Below are 19,757 nucleotides of genomic sequence, written 5' to 3' on the forward strand. Positions count from 1 at the left end.
TATCGCATCTTGTGGAGGTAGCCTACGACACGTGTGAATTTCAACTGCAGCTGCTTGCAAGTCAAGTAAGTAACCACGAGGAAAGCAGAGGAATGGCACATGTTATTTACGAACACAGAGACCCTCCCTTGGCCCTTTCCTCAGTAGCGTCATCCCTGCAATTGAGGGTATAGTCCCACAGTACTGGGGCATCACACACTTTAAAATGTGTTTCCTACAAACATCAGCACAGGGGGTGTACCTGTACTACGACTTTCACTTCCTCCACGTGTCCTGAACCCACTAATGTTCCACTGTAATATGGGAGTCACTTATCACATGGGTCACATTTTCACACCAGACCAGTGCCCTCAATGGGTGAAGGCTCAGTCTTGGGGCAAGATGAGTGCCCAGGCTGACAGCGAGGTCCATCAGCTCGGAAGACGAATCATGAGAAACATTGAGACATCAGAAAGAAGGACGTTGACATCGTCTGTCTATCTACTTTGCAACTTCATGAGCAGTTGAGACTTTGCCTTTGATTTTGTGGCCTGGAGAGGCTTCACCCACAACTGTGGCACTGGTAGTCACAGTGCCGAACAGTACCCCAGACTTAACCTTAGTGGAACGCAGCTCCACTACGTCAGCAACCACAGCCTTTTCCGGTGTTCTGGTGGGAGGTATGGGTTAAAAAGTAACTCGTGGAGGACAATTGTATTGATAAATGAAGATACTAGTGTTGAAACTAGAAACCACTGTCTGTGTAATAGTATCAGTTTTCTGGACAAGTTTTTGATGAGCTTAAGCAAAAGGAGCAAGTGAATGCGAGAGAGAGCATGGCCTTATACATCTTTTTGACCTTACCATACAGGATACACTTCTTAGTTTTAAGTTCTTGTATCTACCATTCTTCAAGATTTGCGCTGAAGTTCCTACCCCAATTAAAGTGCTCCCCAGAGCAATTCACATACTTCAGAGGAGATGAACAAATGACTCCTTTGTGGGCAGCCTTACCACATTTACCACAAGTCCAAAAAAAGTGTGCCCAATGTGCATTTAAAACAGCACGTTGGGTAGGACATAAGGCTGCACATTTAAATGAAGAAAACCTACCTTGGCACAGTCTGGTAGCTTTTTGCCATTGAAAGTGAGAATGAATGAGTCAGATTTGACCAGATCATTGTTCACTGTTTTCACGATATTCTGCACATCAACAATGCCTTCTTGGGACCATTCAACTTTCAGTTCTTCTTTGGGGATGTCCACCAGATCCCTGCATAACACTATCCCTTCACCGTAGTTCAGTTTCAATGGCATATTCCCAAGGTTTTTCACTTTCTGCAAGTTTGTCACTTGGTAACCAGAGGTTTCAACTGTGTCCCTTTGCGCAAAATACTCGACAGATTTTAATGTACCTGCTATGCTCTTTAGACCCTTTTGAATGTAGAAAGGGTATTTTCTCAATTTCCCTCCTGTCATTTAACTATTAAAAACATTCTGACCTGCAGCATACGTTCTGTCACTAAGACTGAATTACCCTGAATAAATTGAAAATCTGGAGTACTCATCACACAAGGCTTCTTGAGAAACTGGGTGTTGATACCTACCAGCGACCCAACCATTCCATTGGGAGGTGGAGGAGAAAATTTCAAAGGTTCCATCTGTGTCCCACAGGCAGATACGGAACTAAGGGTCCATTCAGACAGAGCCCTGTTTGCCTGAGTAAGACCAATGCAACTGCAGTGGGGCAGTTTCCCCAGAGATTGCATGCTAACGACTGTTCCACCTTAACAGCCACATATCTCATCACTGCACAGCTAACCTTGAGATTGAGGGTAATTTATAGAGGCTTTTACCATCCTCGCAATCTAGGTGGTCAAGCCATAATCCCTGTTCCTGTGGCACACAACATTCCAAGCATGCCCAGAACTTGGTGGCGGAGGACTTACTTGTCCCCAGCTCAGGAACCCACAGGTCGCCAACCCCATACAAAAAAAAAATGTTGAGCCTCTGAACCACCAATGTTTCATCTCTGCCCACTGCCAATCTTAGTTGTCAAACAATATAGCACACAGCTGTTAAAAATGCCATGAACTGGACTGGACAATTTGCAGAAATAAGTGCTATTACTGAGCACATCAGCAAGACTCTTTCAGGTTCAGTTACATGAATCATTACAACTGCATTTAATTTCTACTTACATAAATGCTAAGTACAAAGTACAAAACATAGTTTATGGTGATAACACACAGAAAGGAAGGTGAAGCTGATTCCCAACAATTGTATCATCAATAATGTTCTGCCCTGCCTCTGCTTCTTATACTTTTAACTTATTTTCTCAAGCAACAGTAATCACAAGAGAAACTTATTCATACCCAATTGCAATTTACTATGTAACCTTGACAGACAACAACAAAAACTTAATTACAGTCACAACCACCTATGTTCCATATAGGTGCTGCGTAGACAGAGAGCAGTCCTGTTGCCGTGGCGAATGGAACATTTTGATTGTTATGAGATTGAGGAGTCATCAGACTTAGTACTCTGTCAGCATAACAAATAAGTGCACAATACAAAAGATACAGGGGCATTTGATGATGACCAAGGTATGGGTGCCCAGTTCTCTCCTAATAGATCTTGCAGGCTTTCCATGCGCCACAATGCCAAGAGTGTATTGTGACTACTTCAAGTAAAGGAAAACTGCTTCCTCCAGAATAATTTGCCATGGACAACAATATGCTGATAATGTGTTGCTCTTGATCTTCATGGATTGCAAGAGTGGACAATCGGAACACACTGCAGCAAATAATCACTCACCAATTCCAGGCTACATGACAATAATTAAAAGGCATGACCAACTCACTATATGGTACAAGAAGCCACCTACCCGCACATGTACCTTTGCTTACAGCATGTCACAGGGTATAGTGATTAGCATAGGTACAAGAACACTGCCCATGGATACTTTAAGCATTGAAAAAGATCGCCTGGACTAATGAGTCACGGTACATACTGGAGCTTGACTGGACAGGGTACATACTGGTACTCACCACTGGCAGGTGGTAACTAAGCTGAAAACCACATGAAGAAATGAATCCCATTTGCCAAAGGGCACTGTTCACAAATTAGTGGTGATATTCCCTGGTGGTGGATGCTGATGGGGCATGAACACTCCAACATCCCAATAATTGAGATTTCGTAGTATGCATGCGATTCCATCGATAGCAGAAACACAGGCAGCACCACTGCAATGTATTGAGCATTCTCTCTAACATGGTACATTGTACATATTCAGCACAGTGCTCAATATCCTGGTTAATATAATGTGTAAAGCTATGTTTTCCACAGTTCTTTGGATAAATGTTGTGTTATAATATTGGAAACCTAACTGTAGCCGAAATATCCAAACCACATGTTAAATCACTGATGAGGAAATATGATATCCAGTAAAACAATGCTAAAGTTAGGTTAACTACCATTACAACATTTCTGTTGATGTTTATTATATACTTTATTATCACTACTTTCCACTGCTACAATATCAGAGGTCCCAACAAAACCTGTACTATTAAGTGTAGGCTTTCGTTGTTGGCGTCCAGTTCAATAAAATTCTGGATGTGTTGTATGAGATACAACAATAAAATCTGACTAATTATTTGTTGAGAAACTAAGCATTCCTCTATATTTCCATGCTTGCTTCTTGGAAATGGACACTGTGGCAATGTATATTCCTGGCAGTGCAGACAATGAACTTGTTAATGACTGTCTTTTTGACCCAAAATATTATATTAAAGTGCACTTGTAGCATTAACTATCAAATGAGATTCAGTGTTAATTACTCTACATTAAATTTGTTGGCAGAACAGCTCAATTTGTCTGATTTGTCTGAAGACAGCTCTCTGATAGTAATTTAAAATATAAACTTCAGCTTAACTTTCAATGTGAGACTGAAAATCATGGGACATGTACAGGAGCTGTTAGCATGAGGAACTATTTAAAAGTTGTTCTGTATTTCAAACCACCAACTGTGGTCTCTAATCAGTGTCATCTTCTATACCTTGAAGTCCAAAAATGTTATTACCTGTGTCATCCAACCAAAATATACATTAGAATTGTCAACAGAGAGAGATTTTTTTTAATGGAATCGCCAATCCGTGAGATACAGGTACCGGAAAATAGATTAGTACTCACCAGATACAACAGTTGTGGAGCAGCAGACAGACAACTAAAAAGTACACACAAGTGTTATGATTGATATGTATTAAGCATAAAATAAAGAAAAATTTTATTTGGTCAGTGACTGCTTCCAATTAGTTTCTTATTCCATCTTCTGTAATGGGTAATCCCTAGCGCAATTTGAAAGTTCTTACTTATCCACTACTCATGTTACTACATAACTTATACAGCCACGCCAAATAACATGGCGGCAGACACACACTTCTAACAAACGTTCATTCTACTATTCACACATAACGAACTGGCCACAGCACATGACGAATCGTCCCACATCTGCTAAGGACTATAAATTCTCAGTGGGTAAGTGTCATACTAATCCACAGGTCCAAGATTCAATCTTCATTCAGTCAAATTACCTTTTCTGTCATTTCTTTCACCTCTGACAGCTATTACTTAACACTGAAAATGTCAAGCTGCACTGTGGTTTGGAGCCCATGTGAAACTGTAAATTATCCTATAACTATATGGATAAGTTAGCCTGGAGGAGAACAAGAACATACAACTTCCAATATACAGGACCACAATTGGCACAGCAAAGTGGTGTTCAGAATACCTCCGGACTGAGGAAAATTTAAGTCAAAAAAGTTGGACTGTAATTAGAACCTAACTTCTACATTACATCTACATAATTTTACAGCATTAAATAATTTTGCTCACAGAATCTGCTGTTCACTGACACTGAACAGCAAGAAAAATTCTCTAAAATCTATTTGTGAAGAACTAAGACTTTGTTTTTTTGAGATAACACTTGACAGTGCTTTCTAACAAACAATGTTATCACAGTCCATAATATTTGTCAGTCTTTCAAGTGGTTTGTGCTTCCACCAATTTTATCCAACCTCTTCAAGCTTCTACACCCAACAACATCAATAATATTTTGCACATTCAAGATGTTGTCCACATCCAGGTACAAGTTTTCTTCTCTATTGCTCCTTCCTGGATGTTGTGTAATATGCCCTATTAACCTGTTAATTCTTATACAAATTTCTGGACAATTATCTTCCCATCTATACTATTTAGAAGACTTAACACACAAACTAAAGCATTCTACACATTTCTAAAAAATAAGTGACAAAGAAGAAACTGAAGCACATTAATCAAGTTCACATTTTGGCAGGTTGTATTCTGTTTTTGAACTTAAAAAAAAGGAAAGCAGTTTAGGGTTTAACGTCTGATGGTTGATTAGATCTTTAGAAATCCACCACAATTTCAGTTAGGGAAGAAAACTGGCTGCATTCTTTTCAAAGTAACCAGCATAGTAATCACCTTAAGCAATACACAGAAACCATGGAAAACCTAATGCTGAATAGCTTAATGGGGATTTTGAATTTCTGTCTTCCTGAATGAAAGTCTTACCATTGCACACCTTTCTTCGTTTTTTAACTGTATATTTTTTAAATTTTTTATATGCAATAATGCATATTCATATAGTATCAATTCCTTGTCCTGAAAGAATATATTTTACACTTCATTTGGAACCCCAGATGAAAGTACGGAAAAGTTACTCAGTATCAGTATGCAAATTACAGTCATGTTTCATCCAGCTATAGCACATTCACATATATGGCTGCATGGGGGGAAAAAATTATCATTATTATGACAATATGAAGGAGCAATAACCTCTTCCACAACTGTACCATATTCTACTGGTACGTAGTGTAGAATGCACTTCTGTCAGCTCTTTTCAATCTGTTTACTTTCCTCATAACATACTTATGTTGTTTGGTAAGACAGATAACATCTACATTTTAACATTTGTGTGTTACAAAATTTGTGCGGTCTGAATATTCAGTTGCTGAGAAACGGTCAAGTTAGTTTCATCCGCGGAAGGGTTCTTACAATACATTACTTCTAATTAATAATTGGTAAAAGCCGTTGCTTCCACATGTACATGTACACATTAACAGCACACTGCTGTTAGTAGTAATACATAGAAATAACTGCAAACATTTCTCAAGCTTCAGTTTTCATTTTTATTTTCAGGGATAAAATTCTCTCTCTCACTTTCCTACAATGTCTTTTCTAAATATCACAGGGTTTCAACACAATATGATATAAAATATCCTGTGGACCAAAGAGTACTTACATGCGACCCAAGTTGCTTTATCTCAATACCTTTTAATATTTAAAACTGCTGGAGAACTAGCCAATGTTGTTAATATGATAAAGCACACATAAGCTTTCGGCTCCTTTCTTGCCCGGTTTTGAAACACTTACATTGCAGTTGATCCTATGTAATTTAAGATTTACACAATTTCGTTATTACATTTCACACTATCTGCAAACATTTACTTTTCATATAATACTCTATTGGGCGATTATTTGGTTAAATTGGCAGTTAATTTGGTGTGTTTGAAGGATTGTCTACATACTTACAATATATGACTTCAAATATTTTTGACTGCCCATAAATACGGTCAGTGTTGTGTAGTAGCATTTGAAAATACCGGTCGTGATGCCAAACTGATCTGAAGGGCTAGTATGTGCAATCCCCCCCCCCCCCCTTTACACACACACACACACACACACACACACACACACACACACACACATCTCTAACTCTCTCTAATTAGTTAATAGACAATTCTCTGAAACGTATCTCGTACAAAACTCGTGTAATTACGAAAAATGCAAGGGGAGAGAGTCCTTACGTAACTTTTACCAATAATTCTACTGATTAACATTATATTTATCAGCATCATTAATATGCTAAAAATGTCACTACATATAAAGGTTTCAGAAGACTTTCATTGCATTTCCTACTGGAACACAGAAAATTATTATTCAATAATGTAATTGAGCGACTTGCTGAAAGTAGGCACCTTAGAAACATTTCTCCACCAAACTATCAATCTATTAAATCTATTTCGGTTAAGCTAGTAACACTGACAGATTTAAAACGAAGCCTGGAAGCTTTACTTATACCAATGACAGTTTTACAATTTACAACGATAAGTCTCATTCAACCACGCCCAAGCCAACGATGTACATGTAAGCAATGAAACATTAGACAATGGAGTTCTTCTCCATAAAATTCGCAATATACAGTCACTTGTAACGAATAATATGTCTTTATTTGAATTTAGATCCAAGTACTTAACAATTTACAATACAGCCGGTCTTGTGATATTATTTACTACCGAGAATTTTTTTTTTAATTAACGGTATTTTAAAAACTACATAATTTTTACACAGTTTCAAATAACTTAATACACGCAAACGTAGAAACACACAAATGTACAATGCTTTCAAATTTTCTGGTCATATTTACTGTTGCAAAGTTTCTGCGCTTGAACCCGTTGCGAACCCCTATGACTCTAGCCCGCGGTTTTCGAATTGCCAATACTTCAAACATTCATGAGATTTTTTTTTTTAGTGAAACTGACCTGGGTTACACTCACGTGTAGCATGGTTTCTTTTCATTCAGCTAGATGTTGTTGTACGTATCTGTACTAAAAGGCATTCGTAGTCACAGTAAGTGTAACGGAGCCAGTTGTTAACCTGTGGCAAGGAACTTCAATTTGTGCAGACAATCTTGTAATAATATTTTTGCGTTGTTTTGTAATTTTTTATTAGAAGAAAATAGGTTTCTTCCCAAATTATTTCTCTGCTTTGACAATAAAAATCTCTGCATAGAGCCTGATGAAAGATATCTGAGATGAACTAAATAATTCTTTTTCCAAATAAATTTGTAGTCGAATGTATAAAACAGTGCATTAAAAAGTATAATGCTTCAAAGGTTTCAAATAAAAATGTAATATTCTGAAGGCTACAGATGTGAGACTAAGATATATGTATTAGGTTTATCACATAGACATTAAAAAACTAGAGATAAAATTTGATGAAATGAAGAAATTACTTAAAATCTCTGATAGAAAGTGGGCGTTCTTTGTATTTTGCTGTATAAAAGTCCCGAAATGGGCGTAATTCGTTAACATGTGGCGGTCGGTATGACTAAGTATCCCAATAAGGGAAGTAGGTTGTGAACAGTGAAAGCACGCTAGAGTAAGACGTCAACACCCATATTTCCTCTGCAGGTTAACGCCTTAAAAGGAGCAGTGATTATGGTAATTTGAGTGGTGGGGATAAGGGAATGGGGGCGAGCTTACCTCGTTCGAGACACCGCAGTCTTTATGCAAGTGGGGAGTAATAACACATTGCCTACTTCTCCCTACTCCAGTGGTATCGTGTCCTCTCGAAAGGGGAAGAAGATCTTCAGCTATTTTTGGTACGGTGTGATTCGTGCGCCTCAGTCACACTGCGGGAGCCGAGGTGGAGGGATCGCGCTCGCTTAGACTCCCGTGTTCTCGTCCATCGGAACGCAACACGACTGAAGTGCTTTGCTGCCGCTGCCTTGCGGGCTGCATACATCAGGGGAAGCTGCAACCTTATACAGTTTACCAGCAGGACTGAAGTGCTTTGCCGATACTGCCTTGCGGGTTGCATACAATAGGCGCAGCAGAAGCTTTTTGTGGTTCTCACTTTTCCTCGCTAGGTAGCACTCTACAAGTGGCACGATGAATAACAATAATGACGCGGGGCCGGAGCCGGGCAGTGTCAGTGTGGAAGATCAGGACGAGATGGTCGCGACGGAGCGCGAGCTTGCTGAGGACGCCCAATGGAAGCGCATTCAACAGAACACTTTCACGCGCTGGGCCAACGAACATCTAAAGACTGTCAACAAACACATCGGCAATTTAGAGACGGACCTGTGTGACGGTCTTCGGCTGATCACGCTTATAGAGGTCCTTTCGGGGAAGCGTCTGCCAAAGCACAACAAACGGCCGAACTTCAGATCACAGAAGTTGGAGAACGTCTCTGTCGCCCTTAAGTTCCTGGAGCATGACGAAGCTATACGGATCGTGAATATCGGTGAGTACTTGTCAGCCGCTATCGATCTCCGTACAAGCTCGGAGTTTGCGCGGACGCCCGTGCTACGTTGTTTCTCACGTGCGCGTATACTCGCAGACAGTTGGCTTTTCGCCTGGTCAAAATGAACTGGCATCCTGACTTCGGTGCTATTTTTGAGCCCCCGGTATACCCCTTTACTGGCCCATTGCCACAGCCTCCGCGATGCCCTACACAGCGCATGTGCGCGACTGCGGGATCGGAGGGGCGTGGCTGTCAATTCGATAATTAAAAAGTTCAAAATACGCACGCGTTTGCAGCGTTTGACTATTATTCACATCAGTTTAGTTACATTTCATTCACGGTAGAATCGCTTTGGTTCAAGGCTTTCGAAGAACTTGATTTTAATGTGATACTACTAAATTATAGAACATCGTTAAGATGTTACTGGCTGAAGTGATTGTTAGCGAGTGTTAGTGTAAATGCATCTACTGAAAATAAAATTTAGGTCATCCGCGCGGGGTGTCCGTCGCTGATCGTTGACATTTTTAGCAATTGCGGGAAATAAAAATGTCGCGTTTTTTAATTCTTAGACAAAACCACTCGATGCTCATTAATTTTTTTGTTTCTCTGGGGTGTGTGTGTGTGTGTGTGTGTGTGTGTGTGTGTGTGTGTGTGTGTGTATATTTTATAATGTGTTGGTAACCTCAGAAATTTTCGGCCGCATAGATTTTCAGATATCTTTTTGCACATTTTTGTTTAATTTAAGATACATTATACTATTTGACCTTAAACTATCGTCGAACAGGCGAAATGTTGCAGGACTGAACATAAACACATAAAAGACTTCTTGCTTGTTTGCTATTTATATATACTCTTGATAAAATAACGCTCAATTTTTCAATATGTATCAATTTCAGCAATGTTGAAATCGTAACTACCTGTAATCTGATCTACAAGCGAATAAAGTAAAAGCGGTGATGATCATTCCAGGAGCTTCGACAGTAAATAGCTGCCCTTGTGCAGACATTTCTCATTTTTTCACCGTTTAGTTTCTTGTAACAGTTTTGTAGTGTATACAACATACGCTCGCAACGCAGTGACGCCCACGTAGAAGCATCACAGCTACTGATTTTTCTCGACTGAGACTCATTCTGTCTCGAAGTGCGCATCGCAGTTGTTCCGTGGTGATCTTGGAGATGTGTGTTTCTGTGGCAATACTGCAACAATATACAACAGAAATTCTGAAATTATTGGCGTTTCTGTCTCAACGCTCCGAATACCACAGTAACGTTCGCACTTAGTCATTATGTCAGGATTCATGAATGTTTCGTCAGCTACATCTACGGGTGGAGGCAGGCCCTTAATTAGTTAGAATCTTATCGAGACACAGTATGGTGCGCTTGCTTCCCTTTTTAGCGATGGCCAACAAATATTAAATACTGCAGTGCTTTTATTAATTGGTACTCTGAATCGCTTAATCAGTCGTTCACGACCCGGATGATGATCGGCTTTGAAACATTCCCTCACTTCGGCGCAGTCGGAAACCGTAGCTACTACTCGTCGAGCTGTCTCGACGTTGGTGTATTTCCTGGCGGACTGAACAGCAGTATTAGTGATCGCGGCTTGTTTGATTGCAAAGTTCTTCCAGCGAAGGAAACTCTTTTGTCCAAAGTACTTGAGAGCACGAGATTATTACTTAGTTTCTAACTCGCGGGTGAGCAACGCTTTTATTTTATTTTTGGTCGAAGCAGTTTTCCAAATTAGACAAGGATGTGAGAATTAGCCTTATTCCAGGACCCCCTCCCTCCCTCCCACCTAGATTAATTTGAGAAACGAAAATCAGAAGTCGGCCAGAATTTGAATCGCAGTTCTTAGACTGAAAGTTCAAGCGTTTTATGGCAGCGATTGAAGGTAAATGTTCTCTTATTTACTTGACCTTAGGGGTCTGTCAGTTTTTTCCCCCCTTGCTTTAGTTTCGTCTGAAATGCGATTCGTACAGTGTAATCACGCCACACGGTGGATGAAAAGGTAGCGGTATTGAAAATTTAGCTAACATAGTCTTTGCAACAACGTATTCTGCAAAAAAAGGAAGCCGCTTTACACAAAGTTGTCCGATGACATGCTGTGTATCTTCTGTACAGTGATTCGCTTAAACCTAAAGCTACACGGACTGTGGAAGGACATGAGTGAGCGAGTGTGTAAACAGCAAAGACTTTTTCTTCAGTTCATCACATTGGAAACTTTAATCCTGTATAATTTTCTTATGCATAGGAGAGACTATAAGAAAAGAGCGGAATTTCAGTGCATCTCACCGAAGTTAAAGGCTACGAGCTGATGAAATTAACTGTAAAACGTGACGTTTATAATTGAAAAACGACACTTCACAAATACTTCAATGCGTTGTCCGTGTCTTACTCCCTGAAACTCATTTTTACCCGTTTTTCCGATGTGTAAAAGGAGGCGCAAACGCGGTATGTCATCAGAAAGTGTGGGCGTCGGGTTGTTTCCTTTTTACAAAGAAAATTGTTTTTAAAATACAAGGAATAAGCAGTACTCCGGCAATGACAGAGTAGCATTGCCCCGTGCTTTCTGCCAGCGCTATGCAGCAGCGCTTCTTAGTTGCTGCTGGAGTACTGTATATTCTTCGCATTTTGCTCTCCAAATCAAATGGCTCTGAGCACTATGGGACTCAACAGCTTAGGTCATAAGTCCCCTAGAACTTAGAACTACTTAAACCTAACTAACCTAAGGACATCACACACACCCATGCCCGAGGCAGGATTCGAACCTGCGACCGTAGCAGTCCCGCGGTTCCGGACTGCAGCGCCAGAACCGCTAGACCACCGCGGCCGGCTTTTGCTCTCCCTCTCAATATATATCGACAGAACAAATATCTCACAAGACTAATTTAGGTCCGCTCTATCGAATGGGCACTCTAAACTGCATTTTAAAAATAATTTTGTTTGTAGTGGGAAACTGAGGCTTTCCGTTAACACTGGGACGTGATGAGCAGTATTTGTTTGGGTTGGCTCCGACTACACATTGCAAAGACAAAACTGCAAATATGTCTAAACATCAGAAAATAAACCTAACGACTCTTAGGAGGGACACTTGATTTGTGTGGCAATATTCTACGTAATTGCTTAATAATTATTGAAGGTATGCCTTCAAGAACATTTGTAATTATTCTGTCTATATGTGAAAGACAATCTCTGGAACTACTGTAGGGATTTTGATACGGTTTTCACTAATAGACTGATTCGCGGGGAAGGTTTGTGTATACAGGATGAACCAAAATTCACGCACCCGGAGGGCACAGCTCAATTCCTTGCAAAGTGACAGAACAAAAATGTATGCACATTTTGGGTATAAAACGGACGTCAAAGGTAAATTGGAAACTACGTAATCCCATGCCTGCCAAGAATCTTCATTCAATAAACACAGCCATTGTGACCAGCAGTTAGAATTCAGCGTTACAATACTCAGCGTGCTAGATTTCGCAAGTTCGAATGCGGGTCTAGGTGTATTTTTAATTATGTACTTTTGATCTGCACGTTAATGCTGCAGTATACGTTGTCTATTAAACGATACGTATCTTACAATTACATTTTATTTATGTCGAACATAATTATTGGTCAGACATGACGGAAATATTCATGAAGAATAATAATCAGTTAAAAATAAATTATTTGTCAGAGTATTAAAATAATTACAAAACTTGCCATTGTGAAGCTGTTAAACTTACTAAAATTTGGTAAGAGCTGCTAGGTGTAATATTTTACCAACGCTTCCAGTGACAGCGTGTGTTTCGCAAAACGTACATAGTCTTCAGAGCAGATTCTCGAATCGACCCTCTGCATCAGCAAACATATAGGAGAACTTCTGTAAAGTTTGGAAGGTAGGAGGCGAGGTACAGGCAGAAGTAAAACTGTGAGGAAGGGGCGTGAGTCGTGCTTGGGTAGCTCAGATGGTAGAGCACTTGCCCGTGAAAGGCAAAGGTCCCGAGTTAGAGTCTCGGTCTGGCACACAGTTTTAATCTGCCAGGAAGTTTCATATCAGCGCACACTCCGCTGCAGAGTGAAAATCTCATTCTGGATATAGCGATTCACTCGACCATTTTCTCTCTAAGCTATTCGCTAAAAAGATTGTACTCTCATTTCTGTTGTTAGTACTAAATAACCGCATGCGTTTTGATAAGGACCTGCTACAGTTATTGTATAACGCTTAAGATGCCAGATACCATTTCAGGCAGTCTAAAATTTGAAAATTTAAAAATGCAGCGAGAACCAGAATCTAACTCGCAAATTCAAACATTCTAACGCAGTACTCTACCTGCTACACTAACCGGCCAGCATAGCTGCAGTATGAAGATACACTGTCTGGTCTGAAGTATCTAGACACCTACTAGTGGACATCAATATGGTATGCAAACACTCTTTGTCTTTATTATGCTTTGAACTATGCTGGAGACGCTTTCAGTGAGGTGTCCGAATTTCTGAAGGAACGGCAATCAATTCTTCAATAGCTGGAACCAGAGAAGGCAGAGATGTTGGACGCTGGATTCTGGAGCCAAGTTTTCGTTCCACTGGACTCGGGTCGGAACTCTGGGCAAGCCAGTCATTTTCAGGAATGTTGCTGTCCACAAACGAATGCCTCACAGATACTGTTTCATGACAGGGTGCACTTTTGTGCTGATGCAAAAAATCGTAGTCTCCGAATTGTTCCTCTGCGAGACTCAATACACAATACTGTAAAATGTGTTCGCGTCCTTCCTCATTTAGCGTTTTCTTAAGCGCAGTAATGGGCCCCACACCCTAACTGAGAAAAACTCTCTCATACTGTAACATCACTTCCTCCATACTCTACTGCTGGCTGGTAACGTTCTCCAGGTATTCGCCAAACCCAAACCCTTCCATCGGACTGCCCCAGGATATACGGTGGGCGTTTGAAAAGTCCGTGCAAAAATAAAAACTACTTGTTTGGGGTAAACCTTTATTTTTCGGCATAGTCTCCTTTTAGACTTATACACTTCGTCCAACGCTGTTCTAATTTATTCATTCCTTCCGAATAATAGGAATTGTCCTAGTCTCCAAAATAGCTATTAGTTGGTGCAGTCACCTCCTCGTTTGAATAAAATCTTTGTCCTACCAACCATTTCTTCAAATTGGGGAAACAAATAGTCTTCAGGTAGCACCTGAAGAAGACAGCGAGGCACGCTGTTGAAATATCGTGCGAGAACGACGCGAACATCCGGCTGGATTCCCGAATATCCAAGATGTAAACAAATAGTAGTTCGAAGGAGCCAAGTCTAGAGAATAGGGGGGATGTGAAACGAGATGGAATCTTATTTCCATTAATTTTGCGACTAAAAGTGCTGAGGTGTGTGCTGGTGCATTGACGTGATGGAAAAGGACTTTTTTGCGGTCCAGTCGCCGGCGTTTTTCTTGCAGCTCGGTTTTCAAACGGTCCAATAACGATGAATAATGTGCACCTGTAATAGTTTTACCCTTTTCCAGATAGTCTATGAGGATTATCCCTTGCGAAGCCCAAAAGACCGTCGCCATGACCTTTCCGGCCGAAGCACTGGTCTTTGCCTTTTTTGGTGCAGATTCTCCCTTGGTGACCCATTGGTTAGATTGTTGTTTGGTCTCAGGAGTATAGTAATGTATCCATGTTTCATCCACAGCGACGAAACTACGCTTAAAGTCCTGCGGATTCTTCATGAACAGCTGCAAACCATCCTAGCAACACTTCACACGATTCCGTTTTTGGTCAAGCGCGAGCAATCGTGGAACCCATCTTGCGGATAGCTTTCTCATGTCCAAATGTTTATGCAAAATATTATGTACCCGTTCATTCGAGATGCCCGCAGCACTAGCAATCTCACACACCTTAACTCTTCGGTTATCCATCACCATATCACGGATTTTATCAATGATTCCTGGAGTCGTAACCGCCACAGGGCGTCCAGAACGTTCAGCATCACTTCTGCCCATATGACCACTCCGAAAATTTTTAAACCACTTACAAAATGTTCCAATCGAAGGTGCAGAGTCACCGTAATGTTTATCAAGCTTCTCTTTAGTCTCCTGAGGCGTTTTGCCTTTCATAAAGTAATGTTTAATCACCACACGAAATTCTTCTTCGTCCATTTTTTGACAATCATTCGACTTCCTTGATTCGCACCAATGCCAAACACAAAGAAATAGACCAATATGGCTGAAACGTGGTGTGCGTTCTTTCCATAGATGCTACTAACTAAACATGACCTCGATACGTGCCGGTGGTGCCATCTCTTGGACTTTGTGTGGCCTTTTCAAACGCCTTTCGTAGAGCGATTCGTCGCTCAAAATCACTCTCTTCCACTCACCCACTGTCCTCTCTCGACAACCTCAAGTGTCATTTAGCACTCACTACAGAAATATATGGCTTATGAGTAGCTGCTCGACCATTGTAACGCCCCCCCCCCCCCTCCTCTTTCTAACTACCTTTTTTTTTTTTACAACCGCCCTCTGCAGTACTCTACGGTCGTGCTTGTTCCTTTGCGTTTCCATCTCGGACACGTGACAAACAGCCCATTTGGGCAGCTTGAGAAGGGGCAGAATGTCACTGATGGACTTTTTACTCAGATGACAGCTAATGACTAGTCATCGTTCAGTCATTGAGCTCACCTGACCGACCAATTCTGCTGTTACCTGCTTCTCTACTGACAACTCACACTCACTCGACTTTTCAAGACTGCTATAGCCTTGTTTATTCATAGTATAGGCACTCTAAGTACCTTGCCTGCGTAGTGCTCTGATTTTTTGTTTTTTGTTCTTCTCGGTCATATATCGTGTCAATCAGTTTCATGCAGTTATTCTTTTACTGGGTGCATTTAACCGCGCATTAGGTCCGGCCACCGCGTGTTCGGTCGCGATTCATCTGTTCTGACTGCTGCTCCAATGCATAGAATTGACCCACTTCCCTTTATACTTTAGGTCCGCCTTTCGTGACACCTAGTGGACAATTCCACATTGCATAGTGGTGTCCGCATACTTTTGATCAGACAGTGCACTTATACCTCTGATTAAAGTATTGCCAACTAGATTTTTTTCGACGACCATTTTCTATCCAAAATATACACTGAAGGGAATTTTGTTACTTTTCTTGTACTATTAGTATGAAAGGAATCGCACTGTGACGCTCGTGTGCGGGGATTTTGGTTCATCCTGAGTAATTTATAAATATTGCGAGAAAAGTGGCTGAATTGTGCTGAAGTTAAAAAAAAAACAAAAAAAACAAAAAGTCCAAATGGCTCTGAGCACTATGGGACTTAACATCTGAGGTCATCAGTCCCTAGAACTCAGAACTACTTAAACCTAACTAACCTAAGGACATCACACACATCAGTGCCCGAGGCAGGATTCTAACCTGCGACCGTAGTAGTCGCGCGGTTCCGGACTGAAGCGCCTAGAACCACTCGGCCACTCCGGCCGGCTGTGCTGAAGTCGCCTGCGCGTTTATCATCTTTACTTGAAGGCTAATCTCAGCAAACTACAGTAGGGATTTTGATACGGTTTTCACTAATAGGTCGACCGACTCATGATTAAGGTTTCTGTGTATGGTTTATTACCGATATGCAATCGTCCTCCCGCAGATTCTTAGTGTTCCTGTGCGAAGCTGGGCAGGACGCTAGTTTAAACATAATTCCATCCGAGTCTTTGGTGGTCTCAGCTATCAAGTCAACTAGTGTGGGCTTCCTGCCGGGGGCGCTATGCTCAAGTCATATCCTCAGTTCCTTGAGCTGTTACTACTAGAAATGGGTACACCACGTAGCAGGTGCTTCACACATAATGCAATGCATGTACGTTGTATATTTCGGCATTGCAATTCCGTGCATATTGCAACAGATGGACTGGAAGATGTATCTGGTTACAGTACATGACCTCTTTCAGCTTGAAGTCTGTTTGATTATTTTGTTCAGTGGACGGAAGAAAGTATGTACTACAACCAGTGTGTCACGAGCAAGTACATCTCTTACAACGGTCCCGGAATCGAGGACGAAAACTACCATTTTTTTAAGCAGTCTCCTTTGCAGGCTGGGTATTTTGCTACAAATGAACAAAAGTCTGCCACTATTGTTACCTACGATTGAGCCTATGTGATCATCCCATTTCACGTCCCTAGAACCTCGATTGGTGCCGGTGTACGTTGTACGATCAAAAGTATCCAGACACCCCAATTAATGCGGAACTGACCACTACGTGCCACGAGGGGCCGGATCCGCCAGTATAGAAATGGGAGAGAAACATTTTGTTGTTGGTAGAGGAGTAACAGAATGGGTCCGTCAGGTGAGATCAGTGACTCTGAATGTGGACTAGTCATTAGCTGTCATCTGAGTAACAAGTCCATCAGTGACATTTAAACCCTTCTAAAGCTGCCCATAAGGGCTGTTTATGATGTGACTGATGCGAGGGAACGTGAAGGAATGACCACAGCTAACCCGAGACCAGGTAGACTGCATTTAACGAATGACATGAGCCCTCGAGCATTGCGGAGAGTGGTAGTAAAAAGTGGCATGAAATCAGCAGAAGGAATTACTCGTCATTTCCAAAGTGCTTGCCAGCAGTGTAACTAGCACAATGGCTGTTGGTAGGGAATTAAAAAGAATGGGGTACAGTGGTTGCGTAGCTCGTCATAAGACACACGTTTCTGCAGTCATGGCTAAGCGGCACTTGAGGTGGTGGGAAGAGCGACGATACACGACAGTCGGTTAGTGGAAGCGACTGATTTGGAGTGATGATTCGCACTATACCCTGTGGCAATCCGATAGAAGGGTTTGGGTTTGGTGACCGTCTGGAGAAAGTTACCTGCATCATGTAAGGGGCCAATAGCGAAGTATGTAGGTGGTGGTGTTACGGGTACTGAGGTGTTTTTCTTGGCCAGTGTGTAGTCATCTTATTGTGCTTAAGAAAACGCTGAATGCAGAACGATACGCACCGACCTTACAGCATTGTGTGCTGCGTACAGTAGAAAGGCAGTTCGGAGACGATTACTGTGTCAGCATGAGAGTACAAAATGGTTCAAATGGCTCTGAGCACTATGGGACTCAACTGCTGAGGTCATTAGTCCCCTAGAACTTAGAACTAGTTAAACCTAACTAACCTAAGGACATCACAAACATCCATGCCCGAGGCAGGATTCGAACCTGCGACCGTAGCGGCCCTGCGGGTCCAGACTGCAGCGCCTTTAACCGCACGGCCACTTCGGCCGGCTCATGAGAGTACACTGTGTCATAAAGCAGCACCTGGGAGGCAATGGTTTGTGGACGATAACATTCCTGAAATGGACTGTCCTGTCCAGAGTCCCAACCTGAACCCAATGGAACACTTTTCGATGGATTGGAACGCCGACTTCACTCTAGATACCAGCGACCAACCTTCGCTGGGTTCGTTTCTTGAGGAAGAATGGTTTGCCATTCCTTCATGGGCATTCAGACACCTCACTGAAAGAGTCCCTGGCAGAGTTCAAGCCACCGTGAAGGCCAAGGGTGGACGCCCCTCACATTAATATCCACTAATGGGTATCCATATATTTTTAAAATGTTCAAATGTGTGTGATATCTTATGGGACTTAACTGCTAAGGTCATCAGTCCCTAAGCTTACACACTACTTAACCTAAATTATCCTAAGGACAAACACACACACCCATGCCCGAGGGAGGACTCGAACCTCCGCCGGGACCAGCCGCACAGTCCATGATTGTAGCTCCTCAGAGCGCTCGGCTAATTCCGCGCGGATCCATACATTTTTGATCAGATCGTTTAGTCTTGATGAGTTTAGGGCAAAGTTTACCTTTCAACTCTTCAGAAGCTAAGAGAACAAAGTAAGAACGAAAGATCAGTGTCTAACATCTCGTCGTCCGTGAACTACACTGGTCTGCAAAACATAAGCATGAGATAGGTTAAGTAACGTAACATATGAAATGCTCGGTGGCAATGAATGAAAGTACCGGGGGGGGGGGGGGGGGCGGCGGTTGTTGCCAAAGGTTTCCCAGTCGCGCGCAGTACGCTGGACGTTAAATGGTGTGAGGTCAGCGTGACCAGCGCCGAATGGGGTTTGCCCCGCAGCAGGAGGCAGTTGAAGGAATGTGAAAAAGACATTGTGTGACAGTCAGTAAGCATTTACGTTGCGCTGTATCGGTGTTCATGATAACATGGCCTGCGACAACATTTTGGTGACTTTACACGGGAAAAATCATCGGCAAACTGTAAAGAGAATCAACTGCGACGAGTGTAGCCAAGGAGTTTGGTATTGCTCTAAAGTGTTACTCTCGCATGGGGGTATTCCGAACCACATGCAGCATTGTTGAAAGAGAAGAGGTGGTCGATCACGATCAACTACAACAGCAACATTGTGCAAAAGCCAAGAAGGGACCCCGTCAAACAGCGGGCGCAACGACAACCACATTTAGCTGGATTGCAGAGCGCGCTATCTCACGCTCCATAGTGGTACGGCGATTGAATGGCGGTAGTCTCTCTGTGTTCAGTTGACACGTGCACATCGGCGCCACCTTTTGCAATGGTGACATGAGCATGGGAACTACCCTACTGGCCATTAAAATTGCTAGTCTCGAGTGCTAGTGATACGAGGTCGTTGGGATCCAGCACTGCGTTGCGTATTACCCTCATGAACGCACCAATTCCATA

General features: G+C 41.9%; 1 protein-coding gene across 2 annotated transcripts in view; it reads left to right on the top strand.

Moving 5' to 3' along the window:
• Nucleotides 1-8,717: 8,717 nt before the first annotated feature.
• Nucleotides 8,718-19,757, top strand: part of LOC126183651 (filamin-A) — a 537,330-nt gene continuing 526,290 nt past the window's right edge. For both annotated transcript variants that reach the window (XM_049925796.1, XM_049925797.1), the window contains exon 1: nucleotides 8,718-9,087. In XM_049925796.1, coding sequence (XP_049781753.1) covers nucleotides 8,733-9,087 — 355 coding nt within the window. In that variant the 5' untranslated portion in view covers nucleotides 8,718-8,732. The remainder of the gene's footprint in view (nucleotides 9,088-19,757) is intronic.

The sequence above is a fragment of the Schistocerca cancellata genome, chromosome 4 (genome assembly GCF_023864275.1).
Source record: "Schistocerca cancellata isolate TAMUIC-IGC-003103 chromosome 4, iqSchCanc2.1, whole genome shotgun sequence".
NCBI lineage: Eukaryota > Metazoa > Arthropoda > Insecta > Orthoptera > Acrididae > Schistocerca > Schistocerca cancellata.